Genomic DNA, 24,189 nt, shown 5'->3' with positions numbered 1-24,189 from the left:
TAGATAAAATACTGAAATGGCACAGGGCCCCGCTCATCAGGAATGAGTTGCAATTGCAGAGCAGCATAGGAAGTCCAGGACTGGGAGTGCTGCACATCAGTATTGAGGGACATCAGCAGACCTGAGCGGGGATCTCAGGAGTGGAATAGCAAGAGGTGCTGCAGGGCAGGGAAACATTGAGGTATATAGGCAGAGTTGTGTTGAAGGCCCAGAACTGGCTGCAGGTCAGGATGAAACAAAAGGAAAAGCAGAGACAAATAAGCCAGAACACATGAGTTGCCAAGACTCATCAGAAATAAAGTTTTCTTTTAATGTTTTGATGTGCATTACATGGACTATAATGTTTTGACAGTGTTCTCCCAGGGGAATTCCACTTACAATCCCTGCATGCAGTGTGAGATTTAAGCAATAGCAAAGGTTTCTAATGCATTCCCCCAAACTGTGTGAACATGAGACTTAGATATACTGTACAGTAACTATGTAATATATTTATATATCTATATATGTTTACATTCAACTCTATATTCAGAGAGGAGACTTGGTCTAATTCCATTCCCAAGAGCTCCTTCTAACATTTTTATCTCCACCCACCCTCCTCCAATTGGCAGGAGTCTCTTTAAGGCCCTGATCCTGCACCATAGAAGTCAATGGGAGCAGGATCCTAGCTTTAAGTCATCTCTTCCCAATGTAGCAGGCATCTGCTCTCTGTATGAACTCATCCTCTACATAGGGCAAAGCTCTGCCCCCTATGTTGTGAGTCTCTATTTATACAGAGGACCTCTGCCTTCTACGAAAGAGAACTATGCCCCTATAGTTCCCAGGGATGGGTAAACTCCCTGTTTGCCTTGGAACTCATTCCCCCGTATAGTGGGTCTGTAGAGAAAAATTCAGCCCCTGTAGAGCAGAGCCCTGCCCCTGCATAGGAAAAATCTGCCCCTATCTTGGGGTATCTTCCTCTAAGTAGGATGTAACACAGCTTCGCTCTGTACAAAGTAGACATTTGTCTGCTATGAAGAGGCTTTTGTGTAGGGCAACTTTACCCTTATATTGCAGAACTCTTCCTGTATCTAGCCATCTCTCCTCTTTATTGTGTCACCCAGGCCATATACAGCAGAATGCTGCTCCTACCGAGTGGAATTATGCCCAATATATCAGGAGGTGGGGAACCAAACAAACTGGCCTTCCCTTATAGTTGGGAACAATACCTTTGTTAGAGACTGAGCTCCGCCTACTCTCCTCCCCACCCCTAGCTGTAGTGAGATAAACTACCTAACTGAGTGGCCCCAGCTGACCTTGTTGCCATAGTTAAGTTGCACTGCTACAGTGATTAAGACCCTTCAGTATTGTAACAGGTGGCTTGCCTGGAAGCTGGAGAGCCTGGGCCTAAAACAATCCTGATGATGAGATGAGCCTCACCTGAGGGGAATCAGGTATGCTAATATAAAAGGCAGCAGGCTGCTGTAGGGCTCAGGTTGAGAGTGTTAGTGAGGGGGCTGTACTAGAGGGCTTTGTGCTAGCCAGTGTGGGTGATTTTGACTTTAGAGGGGGATGCATTAGGGACTGTTTGGGTTATTTTGTGATTAAGGACTCTGAGGTCTGTGAGCTTTGTTTGACATTAAGCCAGACCGAGAAAGGAGTGAGGTTAGCCACAACAGAGACAGGGGGGCTTAAGGGACCTGTAAGAGATAAGGGGCAGGGTGCCTGCAAAGCAGCCCCTGGCCAGGATGGGGTGCTAGTTAAGTGACCACACCACTGTATATTTCACAAACCTCCTCCACTCTGCCCCAGACCACAGTGGAACAGCCCAGTGCTAGGGGGATGAAATCCTTTCCACACAGCTGGCTTATCTCTGCATGTGTGCCCACTCCTCTGACCATGGGGCTCTCATCCCCTTGCAGTGTGCAATAGGGCCCAGTCACAGAAGCAGCAGAAAATCCCAGGCACCCTACCAGTGCCCAATAGTTTATTCCCTCTCTCTTTCCCTGTGCTAACCCAACACGCATTTCCTGCCTCCTGCAAGAGCTCCTGGTGCTGGGGTGGGAGAGGAATTCCACAGAGACTTTTCAGGCAGGTGTGACATTGTATTTTGTGTGTATAAACCTGGGTTGAGCCAAGACTTCCCCAAATTATCCAGGACAAACCTGTTCTTTACCTGAAAGACCCAAATGTTCCATGTCCCTCACCCTAGGAGGTACCAAGATCCTAGCCCACCTCCATGATGTGCCAATTCTTCAACTTTGCCCTTCCCTGGCACAGGAGCTCAACTTGCCAAACAGATTGCCTCTAACTGGCATTTTCTTGGATTGTTTGCAGTGATACCTTTGCTGTGGGTCCCCTGGGCGTGGAATAGAGCTGGGAGGAGAGGAGAGGGTGGCCTAGGAGGCAGATGGGTATGCTTCTCAATAAATGTTATGTTTGTATTGTGAAAAATAGATTGCTCTGCTAAGCAAAGATTCTTCATTGGCTACTGTTCCTATGACAGAGGCAGATAGCTTGTAACAAAGGGATTCAAAGCTTCCCAGAGGTGGTTATAAATGAATTACTGCCCACAGGGCCTGTGAGACTTGTCTTGGATTGTAGCTCGGGGTTGTCAAGGTTTAATTCTCAGTCCCAGACTTGTCATTTCCCTGGCACTGAGAGCAGTGTAGAGACGGGGCATGGAGTTTCCTGGGGACTAACACTAGGCTGCCAGGTAGTAAACTGCTCTCTCAGTCCCCTGAGACTGGGCTGGGATGTTCTAAGGACTTTCACTCTGATGCCATGCAAGAACCCCAGATTTGATTCCTACTCTTGAACTTTCTTGAAATGTTACCAGAGTGCTGGTCCTGAGGATCCTTGACCATTGGGGGCTGGAAGAGCTACAGGGGCTGGGCCCAGCATCCTAGGATTTAGTGAGTTGTGTAGTCACACAGGAGGCCAGGACACTCAGGTTCGCTCCATCCAAGGAGCGCTGTGGTGACCAGGTCTGGGACTCCCAAAGGGCTTGCACATTGTAGGAGACCTACATTCTGTCCCCACCTTCATCTCTCTCTTGGGGGAACGGGGGGGAGAAAAGCAAGAGAAGGAGCAGTGCAGTTATAAAAACTTCTGGGAAATAGGCTGATCACGGCCTGCGAGATCAAGTTTGGGATAAAAGACATGAGCACCCTTTAGAAGAGACAGCAGCTACTAGCAGAGAGAGGACCCGATGCACTGCAGCACCTGAAAGGTGGGGTGGAGGGAGTGAGCTTGTGTTGCAGGAGGGTTAGTAGGACTTGTTTGGGGTTGTAGATGACGGGTTGACAATGATTCTCTTCTTCCCTTTCCCCCTCTCTCTCCTACTGTTTGTAGTTCACAGAGCATCAGGCTTATTCAGCTCCTTGTTCTGGCCCAACCGGCAGGGAGGGCCTCGGGGCTGACCGGAGCGGCGGATGCGTCGCGGTGGGAGGCCAGCCAGCTGACGGCAGATCTCATCTGGAGACAAAGAAGAGAGTTGCAGAGAGACACAAGACTGAGGATTAGGGCTTCATTCAAGCTCAATTCATCACATGAACAACTAGCAATACAATCTTCATGTTGTCCATATAAACTTGTGGTGGACACTGATTTAAATGGGACAGAGAAGCGAATCCTGAAGCCTTTACTCAGAATTCATTCTGGCCTTATGCAGGCACCATTCACACTGAAGTCACTGGGAGTTTTGCCTGGATAAAGACAGGGCTAGATTCTGCTCTCATTTACATTAGTGTAAGTCAGAAGCCACTCTTTTAAGCTCAGAGGAGTTGCACCAGATTTCCCCTGGTTGCCTTTCAGTAAAGACTTGCCCAGGATTTGCAGAGTCTAATCTATTGATTAGGGAACACCATGTAAATTCCAGGTGAAACCAAGATCTTTAAAACCCACTGCTAGAGCCCGCTTAAACTATTTATTTTGCTACTGATTTGATCCATTCCCAGTGTTTCTCAGTGTTAATACAGAGCTTTGTGGCACTTCAGATCTGGATCTACATGTGGATTTTGCAGCTGAGCTGCTTCCTATCTTTCTAATTGTTCAGATCCAAGGGTTTGGTTTGGCCTGTCTCCCCTGTCCCCAAATTTTGGGGATGTTTGAGTCTAGATCAGAACTCTCTGCTCTGGCCCATCTCTAGAAGTTCATATTAACTTGGGATTAAAGTTGCAATTTCTATCAGGGAAGTGACTCTGCAAATCCTCAAATTCCAGCTTCTTCCTTTTGTGTTGATTTCAGCTTGGTTTACAAATCAAGAGGAGTTTTCTAAAACCTGCTGTCTCATTCTCAAAACTGGGACCTGAAAATCCAGGTAAGCTCTCTCTGCTTCTTGCATCACAACCAGCAATAAAGTTTCCTTAATGGGAAGCCAGCTAATGATTCTACTGATAATGCACAAGGCAGAATAAATCCTTGCTAGCTCTCCCATAGCTTTATGGGCTCTCCAGGACTAACAGCAATAAAAACACGACTGTTGATACTGGTCTACAGGCACTTCTTTTACTGCTTTTACTATACCCATTTAGAAACAGACATATTTTTAAAAGTGCTACCCCATGGTATGGACAACATGATACTCCTGAAGCAGCCGGCTGCTGGCACGTCTCCACACGCCCCTGGCACGGGAGGGGAGGCGGCTCTGTGCGCCACACCCCTGCTACAGGCAGCCCATGGAGACTCGCTGCCCCCGTCCCCTCAAAGGGCACACAGAGATGTGCCAGCAGCAGGGCTAAGGCGGCTCCCTGGCTGCTCTGCCTCCCCCCAGCAGCTTTGCTCTCAGAAGGGGCTGGCATGTCCCTGCAGCCCCAGGGGGGAAGGAGTGTCTCTGCGCGCAGCCCCCACCCTGAGCATCAACTCCAGAGGTCCCATTGCCTGGGAACTGCAGCCAATGGGAGCTGCGGAGGCTACACGTGTGGACAGTGGTGCGCAAAGACCCCCTCTTCCCACCACCCCCCGGCCTAGGAGCCACTGCCAGAGGGGTGTATGTGCCGGTCACTTTGGGAGCTGCGCTGCCTCCCCCACCCCAGCCTGGAGCCCGCACCCAAACTTCCTCCCACACTTCTGCGCCAGCCCAGAGCCCGTCCCCCCCCTCCCTAGCGCACCCCACCCCCCTGCCCCAATCAAGGTATCTCGCTTTATTTTCATTTACTTCCCATTACTTATAATAGAGGAGGAGGATGAAGAAAAAAGAATGAAAATTTGTGTGTGTGTTGGGGGGGGAGATGAGAGACTGTTTTTTCTTGGCTGGGTCCTGAGGGTGGGCCCCCAAAAATGAAGCTGTGCACAGGGCCTCACTAACTCTAAGGTGCTTATATAAGGCTGTGTCTACACTGCCACTTTCAGCATTAAAAACTCTAGTCGTTCAGGGGTGTGAAAAAACACACCCATGAGCGACAAAAGTTTTAGTGCTGAAAAGCACCAGTATACATAGCGGTTTATCGCCGGGAGCCGCGCTCCCAGCGATAAAGCTACCACCGCTCGTTCAGGGTGGGTGTTTTAAATCACCGGGAGAGCTCTCCCCTGGCGATAAAGCGTGTCTACATTGCCCACGTCACGGCGCTGCAGCAGCCGTGCTGAAACATGGGCAGCGTAGATGTACCTTTACTATAGTTTATAGATCTATAGCTTATTCCTGTAAATTTGCCCAAATAAGCTATACTAGCATAAGTACTTGTATACCACTATAACTGCATCCACACTAGAAGGGTGGGATGGCCTTTTGAAACTGGCATGGTTAAATTGGTACAAACACTGTGTGCATACAGGTTTTAGTCAAATCGGCAACTGGATGGGAGAATAGAAAGTGGGAATGGGAGAATCACTTTTCTGGTTAAAAGAAAAGGAGGACTTGTGGCACCTTAGAGACTAACCAATTTATCTGAGCATGAGCTTTCGTGAGCTACAGCTCACTTCATCGGATGCATTCAGTGGAAAATACAGTGGGGAGATTTATATACATAGAGAACATGAAACTGTCTCAGTGTGTATGGTAACACCCATTGTTTCATGTTCTCTATGTATATAAATCTCCCCACTGTATTTTCCACTGAATGCATCCGATGAAGTGAGCTGTAGCTCACGAAAGCTTATGCTCAAATAAATTGGTTAGTCTCTAAGGTGCCACAAGTCCTCCTTTTCTTTTTACGAATACAGACTAACACGGCTGCTACTCTGAAACTTTTCTGGTTATAACTCACACTTCAGGTTTCTCTGTATGTCAAATTGCTGCTCAAGCCAAGGTGTGACTCTAGTAATATGCTAACCCACAATCTGGGACTTTAACTAAGCTTCTGCAGTGTACACACAGGCCATTACTGCACAGCTAGCTGGGGCACTGTAGATTCACACCCTGGACTGCCATGCAGTAACTTGCCATGTAGGCAAGCCCTGAGGATCAAATCCAGACCTGCTGTAACTTGATGCAATGACACTGTCTTTTGTGGAGTTGCACCCTTTTACACCAGGGCTACCCCTGTCCCTTTAACATTAATTTAGACACCATATTATTGGCTGTGAATGCTAGCATAATCAATTACACCCTGCATGCAAGAAGTGCAGTTTATACATTTATACATTGCAGCTCATGTGTGTAAACAGCAGAATTAGGCCTGTCACAAGGATGGGAACCAGCCTCATCTCTGCCAGACTTAGCCCACCTCTGCAGGAGGAGGAAATGAATACAAGGGTCATAGGATGGGGAGCATGGGAGTGAAAACAAGGCCAGCTAGGGGATATAAGGGCAGCCTGAGTTCAGTCAGAAAAGAGACTCCAGGAAGAGCAAATCTGGGAGTGACTGCTGCATTAAAGAGCTGAACAGCTAGAAAAGGTCCATGGAGAAGGCCTAGGCTGTGTAGCTCTACACATCTGCTTGGTGGGTCTGGGAGGGAGACCTGCAGGGAACAGGAACCTGCTAGAGGAAAGCCTCAGCAGTGACAAGACTAAGAAACCTGGATGAACAACTTATGGTGTTTTGAACTTTAATAAACCAGACTCTCAAAAGGGAAGGGTTAGTGAGACTCTCAGTGTGAAGTCTGATTAACTAAGGAAGATGACCAGCTGTAGTCAGGGCCCAGGGAAGAGACACCCAGGGCAGTTTGACAGGCAGCAGGAATCTTGGAAGCTGGCTACTATGAAGCAGATTGTGGAAGCAGGGACAAGGAGAGGAAAGAGTCTGCTAATAATGTTTCTGGTGTGGAGAAGTGGGACACACCAGGAAGGTCTGCTCTGGTAAGAGCTGTGACTTTGGGGAAATGGGCTATGTTCACAGGAAAGACTGTGTCCACGGTTGTGGGAGAGCCTGGAGGATACAGGGAAATATCTCCCCCAAATAGAGAGGTAAAAGGGAAGAGGTTGCATCAGGTTCCATTTTGTAGACTGCACAGTGTAGGTTACAGGGCCACTGTAGTAGGGATGGGTGTGGGTTCCCCCATGATACCACCTTATAAGGTGGTACAGCCACCCCTGTCACTAAGAAGGGAGTGAGGGGAGCCTAGGAGGGTTGGAAGTTGAGCCCCAACCTCTTTAAAGGCCAGCCCACCTTGTGCCACTGCCCCATCAACCACTAGATCCCCCAGAGAGAAATGTCACTTGACAGGCACTGTAGTTTCTTATAAAGGAAAGCACACCTGGACAAGACTGCTCCCCTTCCCCACAGAGCTCTGCTCTGCTGCTCCTCCGCCCAGCCCAGCTGTCACTCACCTTGCATGAATTCATCCTCCTTGCAGATCACACGAGAGCACACCTCCTTGTTTATTATGTACATGCGACGCACACTGAGGGGGTGAGTGGCCACCAGAATCATGTCAAGGATGGGAGAGAAACAGAGAGAGACTGAGATTCATGAGAACAAAAAGTGATATAGGTAATAATCCTTCAAACAAGGAGGCAAATCCTGAGTTCCAGTCAGCCCCTACTAAGGGAAAACCCCTATTGATGTCAACAAGGCATTTTGCCTGTGTAGAGACTTCAAGATTTCGCCCAATACATAAATAATAATTAATAGCTCACAGAACATTTTACAACTTCAAAGAGTTACAAATATATTCAGTATTACACTGCATTAGATAAGAACCTCAAGTACACTCTTAGGGTTCACTTCACGCACTTTCCTTCCCTTGTAGGGACTAGAACTAGGGATAGAACCCCTGTGTCTCCATAGAGAGCACACTTTCTGAGCTGGATGTGCTCTTTGTCATAGTGACTTGGTTTTTCTCCCGGGGATTGCAGGCTTCTTACCTGGTAACACACAGGTAACTGATACACTGTTTCACAGGTTTGTGGACGGAGTACAGGCGTGTGCAAGGGAACTGCTCCTCACGGCATTCTGGGAAACACACACAGGTGAAAATGAATGACAATGGTGGTTGTGATGTGGACACAAGTTCACTAGGCACTGGACGGCAAGCCTCAATTCATTTTACAAAAGCCTCCAAACTGGATTGGATCTACTGCTCAAGAGATTAAAGGCTCCATACCCCATTTCATGAAATTCTTGAGGTGCTGGGACTGTTTAGAGAAGAGAGGCCAAGAAAAAGGTGTCATACTAAATAATAAATGGTCTAGAAGATGAGGATAAAGCATTTCTATTCCCCTTAGCTCATAATTCAAAAACAAGAGAACATTCAGTACGGTATACAATTAACCTGTGGAACTTACTAACACAATATTACTCAGAGTTTAGAATAATTCTGAATGGACATTTATGCAAATAATATCATCTGCAGCCATATTATTTAAGATACAGATTTATAAAGGATATAAAACCTCATGCTGCACATTAGAACTCAGCCACATTTCTTGTGGGGTCAGGAAGAAACTTCCCCTGTGGGCAGATTATTCCATAACTGTCCAGCATGGGGTTACTTGAATATAAGAATACCCATACTGGGTCAGACCAATGGTCCATCTAATCCAGTATTCTGTCTTCTGACAGTGACCAGTACTTGCACCTCCCTCTGAAGCATCTAGTACTGCCCAAATGAATCTGGTCAGGTCCGGTCTGATCCAATCTGGCTATTTCTATGTTCCCACTGGATAGGAAATGATGCCCTAAAGGTGACAGCTCCATGTCCCCTACTTTGAATCTCAAAACTCAACATACCTGGTATCTCTGTTGTGTTTACACTGGCAGTCGGAACTAGAAAACAAAGGATTTGTGAATTTTGGATTATTTGCTATTTTCTAAAATAGACAGTGAAAAACAGGGGCCCTTAAGTGTAAAGGAGGGAGCACGGGGAATGTCTTACCCAAGGGACAGCAGCTCCTTTAACAAAGCAGTATCCTTTGCCCCACTAATGCCCTGTGGTATGGGCACTGGTACCCCCAGAGGTGGGGCAAAAGGGAGCTCACATTCCTTCTAATAGTGCAGTTCCTCTCCACCCTTGATCAAACCTTGCCTTGGGGTGTCAGCCTTAGGTACCGACCCAGAGACAGGCCAGAAGGGAGATCAGGTTAATGTCTCCTTCACAAGAGAGACATCATTTATATTAATAAAGCAGTTGTACGCACCTTGTTCATCTGCTACTATGCCCTCAGTATCAGGCAGACCTGTTGACAAAAAACAAGTGTGTAAAGGAAGTGGAATTTCTGGAGAGTTACAGCTGGAGTTAGGGGCAATGGAGAAAGTTGGACTCTGCGTGTGAGGTGAAGGGGATCTCTAGTGGTGATACAGCTGGGAGTAGGGAAAGGAAGGCCCCGAGTGGTCCCACTATTGTCGGAAGAATGAACTTACCAAAGTCATCAGTGACAGGTTCTATGTCAGGCACAACTGGAAAAAAGAGAGAATTATCTGAAAGATCCTGCTTTGAGTTTTTGGTCCTCCCACCCCAGCTTTGCCAATGCTCCTCAGTCCTGCCCTACAGCCCCCCTGCTATTCCAGTGCTGGGCTCCCCACCCCGCTCTGCCAATGCCCCTCAGTCCTGCCCTGCAGCCCCCCTGCTATTCCAGTGCTGGGCTCCCCACACAGCTCTGCCAGTGCCCCTCAGTCCTGCCCTGCAGCCCCCCTGCTATTCCAGCCCTGGGCACCCCATACAGCTCTGCCAATGCCCCTCAGTCCTGCCCTGCAGCCCCCCTGCTATTCCAGCCCTTAAGTCTCTCTGTATGCTGATTTTTGTAATGATGAGCCCCAAAAAGGACTAAGTTTAGCCCCAGTAAAAGTCCTTCCAGTTGTGCCCTTAAGTCCCATTTGAACCTGACTCACTGATGGCAAAAAGCTGAAGCCTGCATTCCCCTTCTGACCTGCATCACCACTAATTCACATGCAACATAGACCCTCTATCTATCCGACGTTCTCTCTGTGGCTGTGTCTACACTACGAGTTAGGGGTACAATTCCCAGCTGGCATGCACGTAGCCCTTCTGAGGATGTGTCCAGGGGTTTCGGGTAGGTTTGTACTTGGCATGGCGAAGCTGTGCGGCCCCTGCCCATACTACCATGCCTATGCTACTATTTGCACTAGCTCTCATCAAGCTCATGCAAGTACGTGTACACAAGCTGGTGATCACACTCCTGGCCTGTAGTGTAGACATAGCCTGATTCTCAATCTTTCTCCACAAAAACAACAAGGAGTCCGATGGCACATTGAAGACTAACAGATTTATTTGGGCATAAGGTTTCGCAGGTAAAAAACCCACTTCTTCAGATAATATAATATAGTGTATAAGATTTGTATATTGTATAGTGTATAATAATGCCTGCATCTGTAATTTTCACTCCATGCATCTGAAGAAGTGGGTTTTTTACCCACGAAAGCTTATGCTCAAATAAATCTGTTAGTCTTTAAGGTGCCAACAGACTCCTTGTTGTTTTTGTAGATACAGACTCACACGGCTGCCCCCTGATACTTGACACCGTGCAAGGCACTAATCTTTCTCCAGCATTTCTAAAGCATTCTTTGCCATGCTATCTAGGTGGTGTGAGCAGTGCTTAATTTGTAATGAAAGAGGCGCTGGGTCTCAAGCAATTTTTTTTATTTTCATAACTGACATGGCAAGCCCAGGGGTGCCGAGGCTATGAACTGCCATGCCTAGAGGTACCAGGGCTCAGCCCTGGTACAAATTAAGCCCTGGGTGTGAGGGGATAATCAGAAACAGTGAGATCCTTCTAGAAGAGACCATCAGTCTCCAGCCTGCTCTTCATTATATTATTATATAATTATTATTTATTCCAGCTGTGGGCTTTTCACTATGAATGTGCTGTAGCTTTTCTTCTGTTCCAGTACCTTGGGAAATGCTGCAGGGGGAGAGGTGGGTACTTCAGTGAGGCCCCAAGATGATCAGGGAGGGACTCTTCTTTGAATAGGCATTCCAGAGCCTGGGGCCTGCTCTCAAGGCTTTTCCTCTGGCTCTTATGAAGGTTTACACTTGGGCTTCGTTAACCATAGTGGGCCAGATGATTCTAGCTGCCATGATGAGCCCCTAAGATAGCGTGAGCCTATCCAGTAAATATACACACAGCACCTCTCCCCATCTCTATCCACCCCCTCCTGGGACTTGGGACTCTCACTGGTAAGCCTTGGATCTCATAGCAGTGTGTTTTGCATGCAAAAACTGAATTATTACTAATCTTGCTCTGACCACTCATCTTGGGAGAGAGGCATCCATATATCCCCTATCCTGGGCACTGATTTTTCTGCCTCCGTTGGCCTGGGATTGGCTAGAGACCACATCAGGGGGATATTCCTATAAGAATTAATAATATGTCCATCTCTGTTTACTTCTTTTCCCTTCACCCCCCTTTCAGCCTGCTTATTACTAGCCCTCCTCATTTTCCACATATCTGTCCCGTGGAGTACTCTAAAAGGGCCACTAGCTGTCAGCAAACATGCATGTAATTTGAGTCACAGTGCTGCCCAGATGTGTCAGTGAACCTCTCCAAATCCCCTGCTGTTTCACAGGAAGTCTCTTCCTCCCTGCAACCACCCCAGGAAGTTCAGCTCAGAGCCTGAGCTTCACATTTCACTGCTTCTTAAAATGCACCCATCCCCAGAGTATAAAGGTGCCCTGTGTACACAGGCTAGTTCAAGTATAAAACAGCCATTTCCTATAGACCAGGACACCTCCACCCCAAATTAACCTACCTGTGAGGAGTGCAGAGAGAACCCCAACAACAGCAGGGAACTCCAGGGTTGTATTGTAAAGGACATTGTAAAGGCACAGATGGGTCATCAACAAACCCCAGATCTAAACCCCTACTGAACTCTGGATCCAGATCCCAACTTCTCAGCTCTGGCCCATCTTGGGTGGCCAGACTGGAGAGAGAGATGTCGGAGGTTGAGGAGCTGCCCTGCCCCTCATTCCTGCAGCACTCACCTTTGGGATGGACAGCTAGGGAATTCCGGGTGAACAGGGTGGAACCTAGCCCATACTGCAGAGAGGTGTAAAGCTGGGCAAGTGGAGTGTGGGTATAATGTGCTCCCAATCCTGTGCCCTACGCAGACGTTTGGTGGCCACATTCTGCAAGAGTCACAGCTTCCAAGAAGCCTTTGAGAGTAGAATGTGTTGCAGGAGTGTAGCTGTGAGGTGACTAAGGGATGGCCGGCTAAGGCAAAGTCTGCCTCTGAGAGGAGAGGAGAGGAGAGGAGAGGGCATAGTCATGTGGCACCTTATGTTTTCAAAGCACTATACAAACATTAACTCATTTATCCTCTCACCTCTCCTTGGAGGTAGGTAACTATCATAATCCCACTTTAGAGATGGGAAAACTGAGGCACAGAGAGATCATGTGACTTGCCCAAAAGTACACAATGAGTCAGTGGTAAAGCCAGGAATTGAATCCAGGTCTCCTGACATATAGTCCACTGTTCTCACCACTAGACCATGCTCTCCTTATATACCAAATGTTCCACACTTGGGTACCATTGAGATAGCAGTAAGGTTCCTCTAACTTCCCACTGTTAGAGAGTGACTCAGTGTTAAGTTGTCAGATCCCAGGATCCTCCTTGTCTCACAATCCTTTGCTATAAAGCATCAATTCACAAACAATCCCTGAGCACACAAAGAAATACATGCACTCAGAACCATAATAAATAATGAATTATTGAAGAACTCTAAAGTGCTTTGCAGATTGGTACATACAGAGCTTTTTTACTCAGCACTGAAACACAGCCATATCTCTGGTTCTTCCCTGCCTCTTGTCCTGCACATCCATGCCATGTCCATATCTTGGCGTTTCTTCCTCCATAACATCTTACGATCTAGTCTTTTCCCTCTGTCCACACAGCTAAAGTTCTCATCCAGGGCCTCATCTTCTCCCATCTTGATTTCGGCAATCTCTGGATCCCTGATATCCATACCAGCCCTCTCCAGTCCATTCATCCCAGCTGCAAAGAGCTTTGCTTGTCACTCTCACTACATCAGTCCCCTCTTCAGACCCCTCTACAGGCTCCTCCTTTTCCATCACATCAGGTTCACGTCCTCACCTTTAAAGGTCCTTCAGAATTCTACCTTCCCCTATTCATGTGGCTTTGTCTCTTACTGCATTGCCTCACCTTACTTTGCCAGTGATGCCAACCTCAACCACCCATTTTAGGTGCTTCTCCCACAGACATTTTTGAGCTTTCTTCCAGGGTACTCCCTCCGCAGGGAATGCCCTTGCCTAGCTATTCCATAAAGCCATGACCCTGTTCTCCTTCAAATTCCTCCTCGAGATCCACTTTTATCATGATGCTTACAGTAAATTGCTAAATAGTAGTGACTGGGCAGAGAGTCCATGGGGATTCCTGAGATTAATTTGTTTGTATCTCTGTGTGTGTATATACACACACACACACACATATCTACACACATCCTAATATCAAATCAGTGACTGAAAACCTGCTAATTTGTAACCACTATCACTGTTATCCTTGTCCCTTGTCTTGGCTTAAATTATATTGAAAGTTCTTTGGGACAGTGACTGTCTCTTACTATGTGTGTGGGAATACACCTTATGCAATGAGATATCGATCCCGAATGGGGTCTTTGAGTGCTACCATAATACAAATGATTAATGCGTTACCTAGGGAGGTGGTAGAATCTCCTTCCTTAGAGGTTTTTAAGGTCAGGCTTGACAAAGCCCTGGCTGGGATGATTTAACTGGGAATTGGTCCTGCTTCGAGCAGGGGGTTGGACTAGATGACCTTCTGGGGTCCCTTCCAACCCTGATATTCTATGATTCTAATAACAACCACCATTTCTGGGGCAGAACATGACAGCTGTTTAACATTGCATAACTGCACTACACAACAGCTGAGGCCAGGAAGTGAAGAACTGAATAGCAGTGAGATAGAATATGATTATCCAGGACGTCAGGACCAACACACCTATCCCTGCACAAAGTACCATCAGATTTTTAACAGCCTTGAGTGATTGGTGTGCCTATTTTAGGCTACATACAAAGGAGAACACCTCCAAAATCTTAATACCCCCAGCACCATACTGGGGCATTGGGATTAGCACTTCTTACTGATTAACCAGTACCTTGGTTTTCTTTCAGGCCATGCGCATGTGCGCGCACAAACACACACACACAGCAGACAGCAAGACTTACTTGTTGGGGTTGAGATTACTTGACAGTTGACCATAGGTAGAAACCAGTCTGCAAAATAAGGTAGGAAAGGGGAGAGTGGGGAAAAGACAGAAGGGGGATTTCCATAAACTGGAGTCGATATAATTATAATTAATAATAAGACTGCCATGAACTAGCTAATGTATGTAGAGGATACCACTGCCCTCCACGGGATGGAATGAGAACTGCTCAACTCTAGTCTTAGGATCTATACTGCTAATAGATAAAGGAGATTGCCCTTTAGTTTAAGAAGTGTCAGAGCAAGAGCTCTACCATACATTTCGGAGTGGGCACAAGAGTAACAGCTGTGGAGGTGTAAGGGGCCACAGATTTGTTCCCAGACTTTGCATTTCCGCAGCACCTTTTGCAGACCTTGTTGCATTTTACAAACATTAGCAAATTAAGCTTCACAATCTCCCTCTGAGGTAGGTTGAGTATCACGCTCCCTATTGTATAGGAGAGAGAACTGAGGCACTAAGCGAGGAAGTGACTTACCTGAGGTCACAGAGCCAATCATTGGCACAGTAAGGAACAGAAGGCAGGTCTCCTGGTGCCCAGTCAACAGCTGTAACCACCAGACTATCTTTCCCCTCTGTTATGGAGCACCACACATTCCCTGACAATAGGCTAGAAGATCATATTATAAGGTGAGAAAAAGGGATAGGCAGAGAGCAATGGATGCCACCTGTGCACTCAGTGTAACAGAGGAGGAATAGAAACTGAGATACACCGTTCACTTTCAAAATGCCAGTGGCAAGAGAGCTGCTTCTTTAGGCAGCTCGAAACAGGTAAAAGTTTTCTGCTAAACAAGGGAGGAGGAAAACATCTGCATAACTGGGGGGAGGGGGGAGAACTGGTAGGAAAAGGCTGGTGATACAGGGTAGTGCAGAACAAATTAGAACTAGGACAGATGTAGGAATGATCCACTGTATAGTATACCCCACTGGCCCTGTCAAACTGTGCCCTATACACTATGCCCTTGAGCTTTCTACCCTCATTCCATCAGAGTTACCACTGAAGTTACTGGGAGCTTTGTGTGAGTAAGGACTACAGGACTGGGGATTGAAAGCCCTATTTATCTCTTACTTCAGTAATAGTTACTTGTATCCTGCAGAGGGAGAATTGGGCCCGTGGGCATAATCCTACTCTGCCGCATTTCAAGAGTTTTCTCAGGACCCTCTGTGTCCTGTCCCAGTGGAGTCCCCAGCAATGACTGTGCAGCTGGCCACCTTCAATGGCCATTGATCCAGGAAGTGCCAGGTATTACACACATCACCCAGGTACAATAACCCACTGCTTCTCAAAGCTGTTCCTACTCTGGCCCATCTCTTAATGGTAACATACAAAGTGGGGGGAAATGGGCTTGTGCCCCTTTTTCTCTCTTTGTGATGCAGAAGGAAAGTCTGACATGCTGAACATTTTATAAAGTCTGCTTATTTTCTACATTAGAAATTCACTTCTTGTCTAGCCTTTCCTCTCCAGAAGACTAAGGACAACTAGAAAATTGGTCTGATTATAAAATCTAAGCATTATAAAATCCAAGAGGGAGAGGGATTTCTTTTAGGCTGTTTAATTTGTTTGCTTGTATTAACACCTACTTAATTCAAACTCGTGACAAACACTTAGGAGGAAAGCACTCATTGTTAAAGATGTGGCACCCTCCCCCCTTACTTAGGAGGGTGAAAAAGCCGCACTCCAGTTATCTAAATCTCCAACTAACCTTCAACAAAACAAAATGACCAACCTGGACATTCCTGATATTTCTAAGGGCCTGTCTACACTTGAAATGCTCCAGTGGCACTTGCTGTATTGGTGCTGCTGTAGCACTTCAGTGTAAACGCTACCTAACTGGACAGGAGAGGTTATCTCACTGGCATTGGTTATGCACCTCTCTCAGAGGCAGTGGCTAGGTCAGTGGAAGAATTCCGTCAACCTAGTGCTGTCTACAACCGGGGTTGGGTCAGCTTAACTACACCACTCGGGGTGTGGATTTTTCACCCCTCTGAGCAATGTAGCTAGGTCAACCTAACTTCTTAGCGTCGACCTGGCCTGGGGTAAAAAACAAGGAGGAGAAAACCCTTTCAAGCCTTGTTTGTGCATCAGAAAAACACCAAAAAGGACACAACCTCTTTTTCTTTTTACTTTGTAGGTCACCTTTAAGATCAAGATTGTGCCAGGGCTGCCTCTCCTCCCTGCTCTGTGAGTCACCAGCTCACATTTGCTCTGTGATAGCTAAAGTACTTGCTTATGGGAAAAAGTACTATTAGGAACAGAAACATGCCAGATCCAAACAGCTACTGAATAATGGGGATGTCCCTCTCTGGATCCAAACATTTCAACACAGGCTGATCTCTAATGATGGGAGAATGGAATAAACTTGCTTTAATGTGAAGGGTGCAACTGTCAGGCTATATCCCCTATTCGATACCTATCCCCTGGTTCTCTCTCTCCTTGGGTAGAGCACTCGCTATCCATTAAGATGGAATCATTCCTCATTCTCTTCTCCACTCTCTCCAGCTTACTCTTCAGTTTTGTGCTGCCTTCTCCAATTTTGGTGTCATCTGCAAATTTAATCCCACTTGAATTTATGACAAAGAAACTCAGAGCACAGACAGACATGAAGCAGCAGGTGGAGAGAAGCTTGGAATCCTGAGCTTAATTGGTCAGAAAAGCCTCTGGAAAGCCAGTGAGGCCAGGAATGGGGAACAACCAGCAGAAAGCATCCGTGCTTGAAGACTGATAGATGTTTTTCACCACTGTGACGGAACAAGTTCCATGGACCAGCTGGACATGCTCTGCATACCCGATCTGAGACGCTGCCCCAGGCAGTGTCTGGGAGACCAGGGTTCCAACAATCTGCTGCCCCCCATCATATCCAGCTGAGAATACATTGTGCTCCCCACTGAGCACATACGACAGCTACACCTTTTCCTAACCGTTGGTCCTAAGCCACCTCTCACATACATCTATGTCACGCCTGTGTAACTCATTGACTGCAAGGAGCCCCTCTTGATTTACACCAGTGTGAGAGGAGGATCATAATATTTAGAGGAGCTGTTCACTGACTCCTCCATCTCTGTCTGGCCACTCCAACCTGTTTCCGTTCATCCCACCAACCAGGCAGAACCAAGCAAAATGGCAACTATGGTTGGTAGGGGAACAATCTGCATACATGCATTTCCCCTCTGCTCAGACTCCCTGAACCTCTCTCTGCTCCTATCCATGCTACTTAGGAGAAGGAGAATATATGGGCACTGATCACTGCTTCTCAAACTTCCCTCCAGCATTCTCTCCATCCTCTCCTGCACTCTCTCTCCCCTTTTTCTTCCCCTGTCACTCTCCATCTGTGTGTGTGTGTGTGTCCTTCCCGTCTTGTCACTGAACAGTGGTCTCTGTGTGAGCCTCCACGTGGCAAAGAAAGGGGAGAGAGCCCTGATGTGGCTTCCATGGGGCGGTGACTCACCAGCTGGGAGGACAGAGAGGGCTATGATGCACAGCAGTGCACGGGCTCCAAAAGTCATCATTCCTACAAAGCGAAAGAGAGAGGGGTCAGATGAGAGTCTGGCACAAACGGCACCAGGAACAGGGAGACCTTCCCCCTGCAGGCCAGACACTGTCCTCACCCACTGACTGCAAATCCCTCTCCCAGACACACTCCTTCTCCTCATCCTCTCTCCCTCCATCTATCTCCCTCCTGCTCTGTCACTGCCATTCTCCAGCTCCTTTCCCAGACATTTTGGATTGGAGATAGCATCCTGTCTGCCTTCTTTCTTTCTCCTTCCACCTCCCCTCTCATTTCATTTTCTCTCTCCCTCCATTCGTTCTCTCTCCCCATCCATCCACCCCAAATATTCATCCCCCTCCCTCTCTTTTTCTCACCCATTTGCTCATGTTATTGCCTGGAACCCTTAGAAAAGTTTCCCATCATTATCTCCCTCCTCCCCCTTCTCTCGGGAACTTATTCTTTGGGGTGTTGGGGAAAGGGATAGAGTCTCCTTCACTCACTGTTGTCCACGATCTCCACTCTCTTCGGCTGCAGACGCTGTCTCTTCCCCCTTTGGCTGGTCCTCTACTTTGGCTGGAGTGTGAGGCACACACAGCCACTCCCAGAAAACGTTCCACTTTTGGTCGTCTTCAAAATACGATTTTAGAAGAAAACAGAGAGAAGTAGCAGGATTTGGTGGTATAATGCGGATGGAATGAGAGGAAGGGGGGGGTGAGGAGAAACAGCCCACACCCTCATTCCAATTTATTATGATCCAAAGAGAGCCAGCTCCTCCCGTTCCCTCTGGATGGGCCAGTGCCAGGGATGGATTCCCAGTATCTATGTCATACACGTGTGTCCTGTTTCACTCTGCCATCCAGTGCAGAAACCCTCTCTCCCTCCCACCTTCTCTCTCCTAGGTCTCCCCCCTTCTCTTTCACTCCCTCCTCTCTCACACTTTTTCCCCCGTCACTCAGCCATTTGCTCTTACCCCATTGCTTTAGGTTATGGCTACACTTTAAGCTCTCTAATGCAGGCGTTCTCAAACTTCATTGTACTGTGACCCCTTTCTGACAACAAAAATTATGACACGACCCCAGGACGGGGGACCGAAGCCTGAGATCTGATGGCCTGGGTGGGGGGACCGAAGCCTGAGATCAGCTCGCGATCCGCCGGCCTGGGCAGGGAGCCAAAGATGAAGCCTGAGCCCCACTGCCCCAGGCTTGGGGGGGCCAAAGCTGACTCCCAAGGGTTTCAGCCCTGGGTGCGAGGGCTGAAGCCCAAGCCATGGCACCCGGGGCTGAAGCCCTTGAGCTTCAACCCTGGGCACTGGGGCTCAGACTTTGGCTTCAGCCCCAGGCCCCAGCAAGTCTAACACCAGCCCTGGTGACTCCATTAAAATGGGAGCATGACCCACTTTGGGGTCCTGACCTACAGTTTGAGAACCGCTGCTCTAATGTAACCGCTCTAAGCCGACAAGAAAGAGCTCCCCCATCAGCTTAAACTACTCCAGCCCTGCAAGTGGAGGTAGCTATGTTGGCGGGAGAAGCTCTCCTGCAGACGTAGCACTGTCTTACACCAATCCTTAGGTCGGTGTAACTTACGTTGCTTAAGGGGGTGGCTTTTTCACACCCCCAAACGACATAAGTTATATCGCAGTAAGTGTAAACATAGCCTTAGTCCCTTTCTCCCCCACCCTATCTTCCTGCTATTCTCTCATGCATTGAAGCACTGCCAAGACTCACCTGGATTTCCCTAACAACTGTTTAACTTTTATTAAAACTCCAGAGCTTAGAAATCGTAAGAGTCATTCTCCCTATGCTAAAGGAATGCACGCTTCTCACTACCTGTCCATAAACTGCTCTGCTCTGTCACCGGACAAATTAATGAAAAAGCACGGGTGTGGCTGCAACACCGTACCTGCTGTTATCTGCTCCCAGGCACTCCTAGGTAACAGGAAGCACCAGGGCCCTGGGTTATAATTCGACCACCTGCCAAATTCTCAGAGTTGATTTACTAGTGTCGAACAAATCCCTGTAGAAAGCATATTGTTTCTCTCTCTCTCTCTCCATTTTCCTGTTACTCTCTCTCTCTCTCTCTCTCTCTCTCTCTCTCTGTCACTCTCAGAGGATTGTTGGAGCGAGGCTGAGAGTGGCAGTGGCGGATTAGCCACTGGACCGATGGGGCCCTGGCCAATTGGGAGGCCCTGGAAAAAAATCTGCCACCGGGTGGTGGAAGCCCGGAAGCCCTGGCAGAGATGCTTGGCGGGTGAAGCAGGGGAAGCCCCAACACCTCAACCCAGGTAGCAGCACTGGGAGGGGCAGAGGGAAGCCTCCATTCCCTGACCCTATTCCTGGCATAAGCGCCAGGAGGCATGGGGGAAGCCCCTACGGCCTGACCCCAGCTGCGGCCCTGGGACTGGAGGCACTCTTGCTTCCTGCCACAGCCTCAGGGCTGGGGGAGCTGTCACTTCCTGCTGCGGCCCTGGGGCCTTGGCATGGGAAACAGAGCTTCTCCGGTCTAGGATGGGCAGAAAGGAGCAAATGGATTGCCAGCCACAGTGTGTGTTTAAGGGGGAGTGTGTGGAACAGGGAGGGGGCCTCAGGTGGAAGGAGCGGAACAGGGTGAGGCCATGGGCGGGGCTGCAGGTGGAAGGGGTGGAATGGGGGTGGGACCGCAGGCAGAAGGGCTGGGGGGGGGCCCCTCCACTTGTTCTGGCCCAGGCCCCACAAAACCTTAATCCGCCTCTGGAGAGTGGGTGTGCTTTGCTGTTCTTTCTGCTTGGGATATGGAGCTTTGGTTTTTGTGTTTTAGTTTTGGAGTTTGGGATTTAATTTCAGGACTTCGTTTGTTTTAGTAGGCTTTTGTCTGCTCTCTGGACTGGGGGGACAGAGACCTCAGTTTGTTGCAGATTCTGAGGGTTTAACGCAGAGGTGGGCAAACTACGGCCCACGGGACCGTCCTGCCTGGCCCTTGAGCTCCTGGTTGGGGAGGCTAGCCCACAGCCCCTTCCCTACTGTCCCCCCTCCCCTGCAGCCTAAGCTTGCCCTGCAGACAGCGCGGCTGGCTCCGTCCGGGCAGCAGCGTGTGAGCTGCATGGTAAGGGGGGCAGGGGGTTAAATAAGGGGTAGGGGGTCCCGAGGGATGGTCAGGGCACAGGGATTGGGGGGTGGGGGTTGGATGGGTCGGAAGTTCTGAGGGGGGCAGTCAGGGGGCAGAAAGTGGGAGAGGGTGAATAGGGGGAAGGGCCAGGCTATTTAGGGGGAGGCACAGCCTTCTCTACCTGGCCCTCCATGCAGTTTCGCACCCCAAAATGTGGCTCTCGGGCCAAAAAGTATGCCCACCCCTGGTTTAACACATGGCCCTGGGTTGTGGATTTTGCCTCCAGTCTCTGCCTCTGGGGGGGAATGTGTTCTAGCTGTGGGGAAGGTGATTGGGTTTAAAAATGTGATGTACACCTTCCACATGAGTAAGGGGGTTGTTGTGTTTGTTGTCCCGCTTAGCCTTGTTGAGCAGGTGGTTGTGGAGGGGATTGTTGTGCGAGGTGTTTTTGTTCCTGTTTTGCTGCTCCCAACACCTGCTGTTAAAGTCACTGTCTCTAATGTTCCTCCTTTTTTAGGAAATAAGCAGTTGGCTAGAGACCTGGCTAGTTATGGTAAGATCACTCGCCCTATCAGGAGAATTAATTTGGGCTGAAAAGCCCCAGAGGTTCGGCATGTCTTGTGCTTTCATAGGCAGGTAAAAGAGCAAACTATCCCACTGCGTAGAATAGATAGGACGTATGGCAAGAGACCACCCTGGTTTAACCAGCAGATCTTCAATGATCTGAAACTCAAAAAAGAGTCCTACAAAAAGTGGAAACTAGGTCAAATTACATAGGATGAATATAAAAAAACCCACAAGCATGTAGGGACAAAATTCGAGAGGCCAAGGCACAAAAAGAGATTACATTCACTGGAGACATAAAGGGTAACAAGAAAACATTCTACAAATACATTATAAGCAAAAGGAAGACCAAGAACAGGGTCGGACTGTTGTGTATTTGCTTGTCGTGGTAATAGAATCTTGTGTTGCTATGGCAACTGAGTTAGATTATTAGGGGATAGCCCAGCCCGTTTTGGCTGGTGTTTGGTTAGTTCAGTGAGTGGCAATAAATGACTGCTTTTAAGGTTTACAGCTCTCTCTGTCTCCAGTGATTTCTTCCTAAAACTGTTGCCCCCAAGGATATAACACAGACCATTACTCAGTGAGGGGGGAAAAACAATAACAGAAAATGTGGAAATGGCAGAAGTGCTAAATGACTTCTTTGTTTCTGTTTTCATCAACCAGTTTAGTAGCAATTGAACATCTAACTTAATGAATACCAGTGAAAATGATGTAGGATCAGAAGCCAAAATAAGGAAAGAACACATTAAAAATTACTTAGACAAGTTAGATGTCTTCTTATCGGCAGAGCCTCATGAAATATATCCTAGAATCACAGTTGCTAACTTTCACATGGTAAATAAGCACCCCGACTCACAATGAGCCAAAAATCAAGCTAATCCCATTTCAAAACAAGGCCAAAACAAGCCAATCTCTAAAAACCCCAACACTGTATGTGACTAGATCCCCCCCAGCATGCAGTCTGGGACTGTGCTGGGCCCGCTGTGCACCCCTGACTCTCTAAACCATTGCCCCGCTTGCCCCCCTTACCCCTGCTTGCCGGGAGCTGATAAAAAAAAAAAAAGAAGGAACAAGCTACAAGCCAAAAATTTGCCAACAAGAAACTCACAAGCCAATTAGGCCAAAAACAAGCTCAATTTCCATGGTGGGTTTTTTTTGCGCGCGCGCGTTTGGCATGTCTCTCTAGAATACTGAAGGAGCTGACTGAGGAGATATCAGAGCCATTAGTTATTATCTTTGAAAAGTCATGGAAGATGGGAGAGATTTCCGAGGACTTGAAAAGGGCAAATAGAGTGCTAATCTATAAAAAGGCAAATAAAGACAATCCGGGGAATTACAGACCGGTCAGTTTAACTTCAGTATCTGGAAAGATAATAGAGCAAATAATTAAGCAATCAATTTGCAGACACTTAGATGATAATAAGGTGATAAGTAACAGTCAGCGTGGATTTGTCAAGAACAAATCATGTCAAATCAATCTAACAGCTTTCTTTGACAGGGTAACAAGTCTTGTGGATGGGGGGGAAGTAGTAGATGTGGTATATCTTGACTCTAGTAAGGCTTTCGATACTGTCTTGCATGACCTTCCCATAAACAAACTAGGGAAGTACAACCTAGATGGAGCTATTATAAGGTGGGTGCTTAACTGGTTGGAAAACTGTTCCCAGAGAGTAGTTATCAGTGGTTCACAATCAAGCTAGAAGGGCATATCAAATGGGGTCTACAGGAATCAGTTCTGGGTCTGGTTCTGTTCAATAACTTCATCAATGATTTAGAAAATGGCATACAGAACAAATTTATAAAGTTTGCGGACACTACCAAGCTGGGAGGGGTTGCAAGAGCTTTGGAGGATAGGATTAAAATTCAAAATAATGTGGACAAATTGGAGAAATGGTCTGAAGTAAACAGGATGAAATTCAATAAAGACAAATGCAAAGTACTCCACTTAGGAAGGAACAATCAGTTGCACATACACAAAACGGGAAATGACTGCTTAGGAAGGAGTACTGCGGAAAACGATCTAGGGGCTACAGTGGATCACAAGCTAAATATGAGTCAACAGTTTACCACTGTTGCAAAAAAAGCAAAGATCATTCTGGGATGTTGTGGTGAGGCGGTGCCCCACCCCCAGGCCAGATTGGGCTACAGAAGGCCAGAGCAGCTGCGCAGACAGGCAGCCAATCAGAGAGGGTCTGCGGGGAGCCAATCAGGGCTGAGCAAGAGGCAGCCCATCAGGGCCAGGCTAGGCCCTATTTAAAGGCTGCCAGGGCAGAGGCAGGCAGTCTTTCCCAGACCTTCAAGGGAGAAGGTCTGTCTCCTGAGTGAAGCAGCCCAGCCCAGCCCAGCCCAGCCCAGCCCAGCCCAGCCCAGCCTTGGGGGAGCTGAGGAGAGATGCAGTCCAATACCTGCCAGGCTGCAGGCCCTGATAGAAGGGCCCACAAGGGGGCTGAAGGGGAAGCAGCCCAGAGAGAAGTGGACAAGGGGAGCAAAGGAGGGCAGGGAGGCTGCTG

General features: G+C 47.9%; 1 protein-coding gene across 2 annotated transcripts in view; it reads right to left on the bottom strand.

Annotated features, from left to right (window-relative positions):
- Positions 1 to 276: 276 nt before the first annotated feature.
- The window catches only part of MFAP5 (microfibril associated protein 5), a 44,388-nt gene continuing 20,475 nt past the window's right edge, over positions 277 to 24,189 (bottom strand). For both annotated transcript variants that reach the window (XM_073313684.1, XM_073313675.1), the window contains exons 2-10: positions 18,535 to 18,661; positions 17,993 to 18,055; positions 14,512 to 14,559; positions 9,716 to 9,751; positions 9,493 to 9,531; positions 9,086 to 9,121; positions 8,221 to 8,308; positions 7,684 to 7,757; positions 277 to 3,453 (exon numbers count right to left, since the gene is read on the bottom strand). In XM_073313684.1, the coding sequence (XP_073169785.1) occupies positions 3,332 to 3,453; positions 7,684 to 7,757; positions 8,221 to 8,308; positions 9,086 to 9,121; positions 9,493 to 9,531; positions 9,716 to 9,751; positions 14,512 to 14,559; positions 17,993 to 18,053 (504 nt within the window). In that variant the 5' untranslated portion in view covers positions 18,054 to 18,055; positions 18,535 to 18,661 and the 3' untranslated portion in view covers positions 277 to 3,331. The remainder of the gene's footprint in view (positions 3,454 to 7,683; positions 7,758 to 8,220; positions 8,309 to 9,085; positions 9,122 to 9,492; positions 9,532 to 9,715; positions 9,752 to 14,511; positions 14,560 to 17,992; positions 18,056 to 18,534; positions 18,662 to 24,189) is intronic.

The sequence above is a fragment of the Lepidochelys kempii genome, chromosome 1 (genome assembly GCF_965140265.1).
Source record: "Lepidochelys kempii isolate rLepKem1 chromosome 1, rLepKem1.hap2, whole genome shotgun sequence".
Lineage (NCBI taxonomy): Eukaryota > Metazoa > Chordata > Testudines > Cheloniidae > Lepidochelys > Lepidochelys kempii.
The sequence above is the reverse complement of the archived record's forward strand: the minus strand, read 5'-3'. Positions and strand labels throughout refer to the sequence as shown.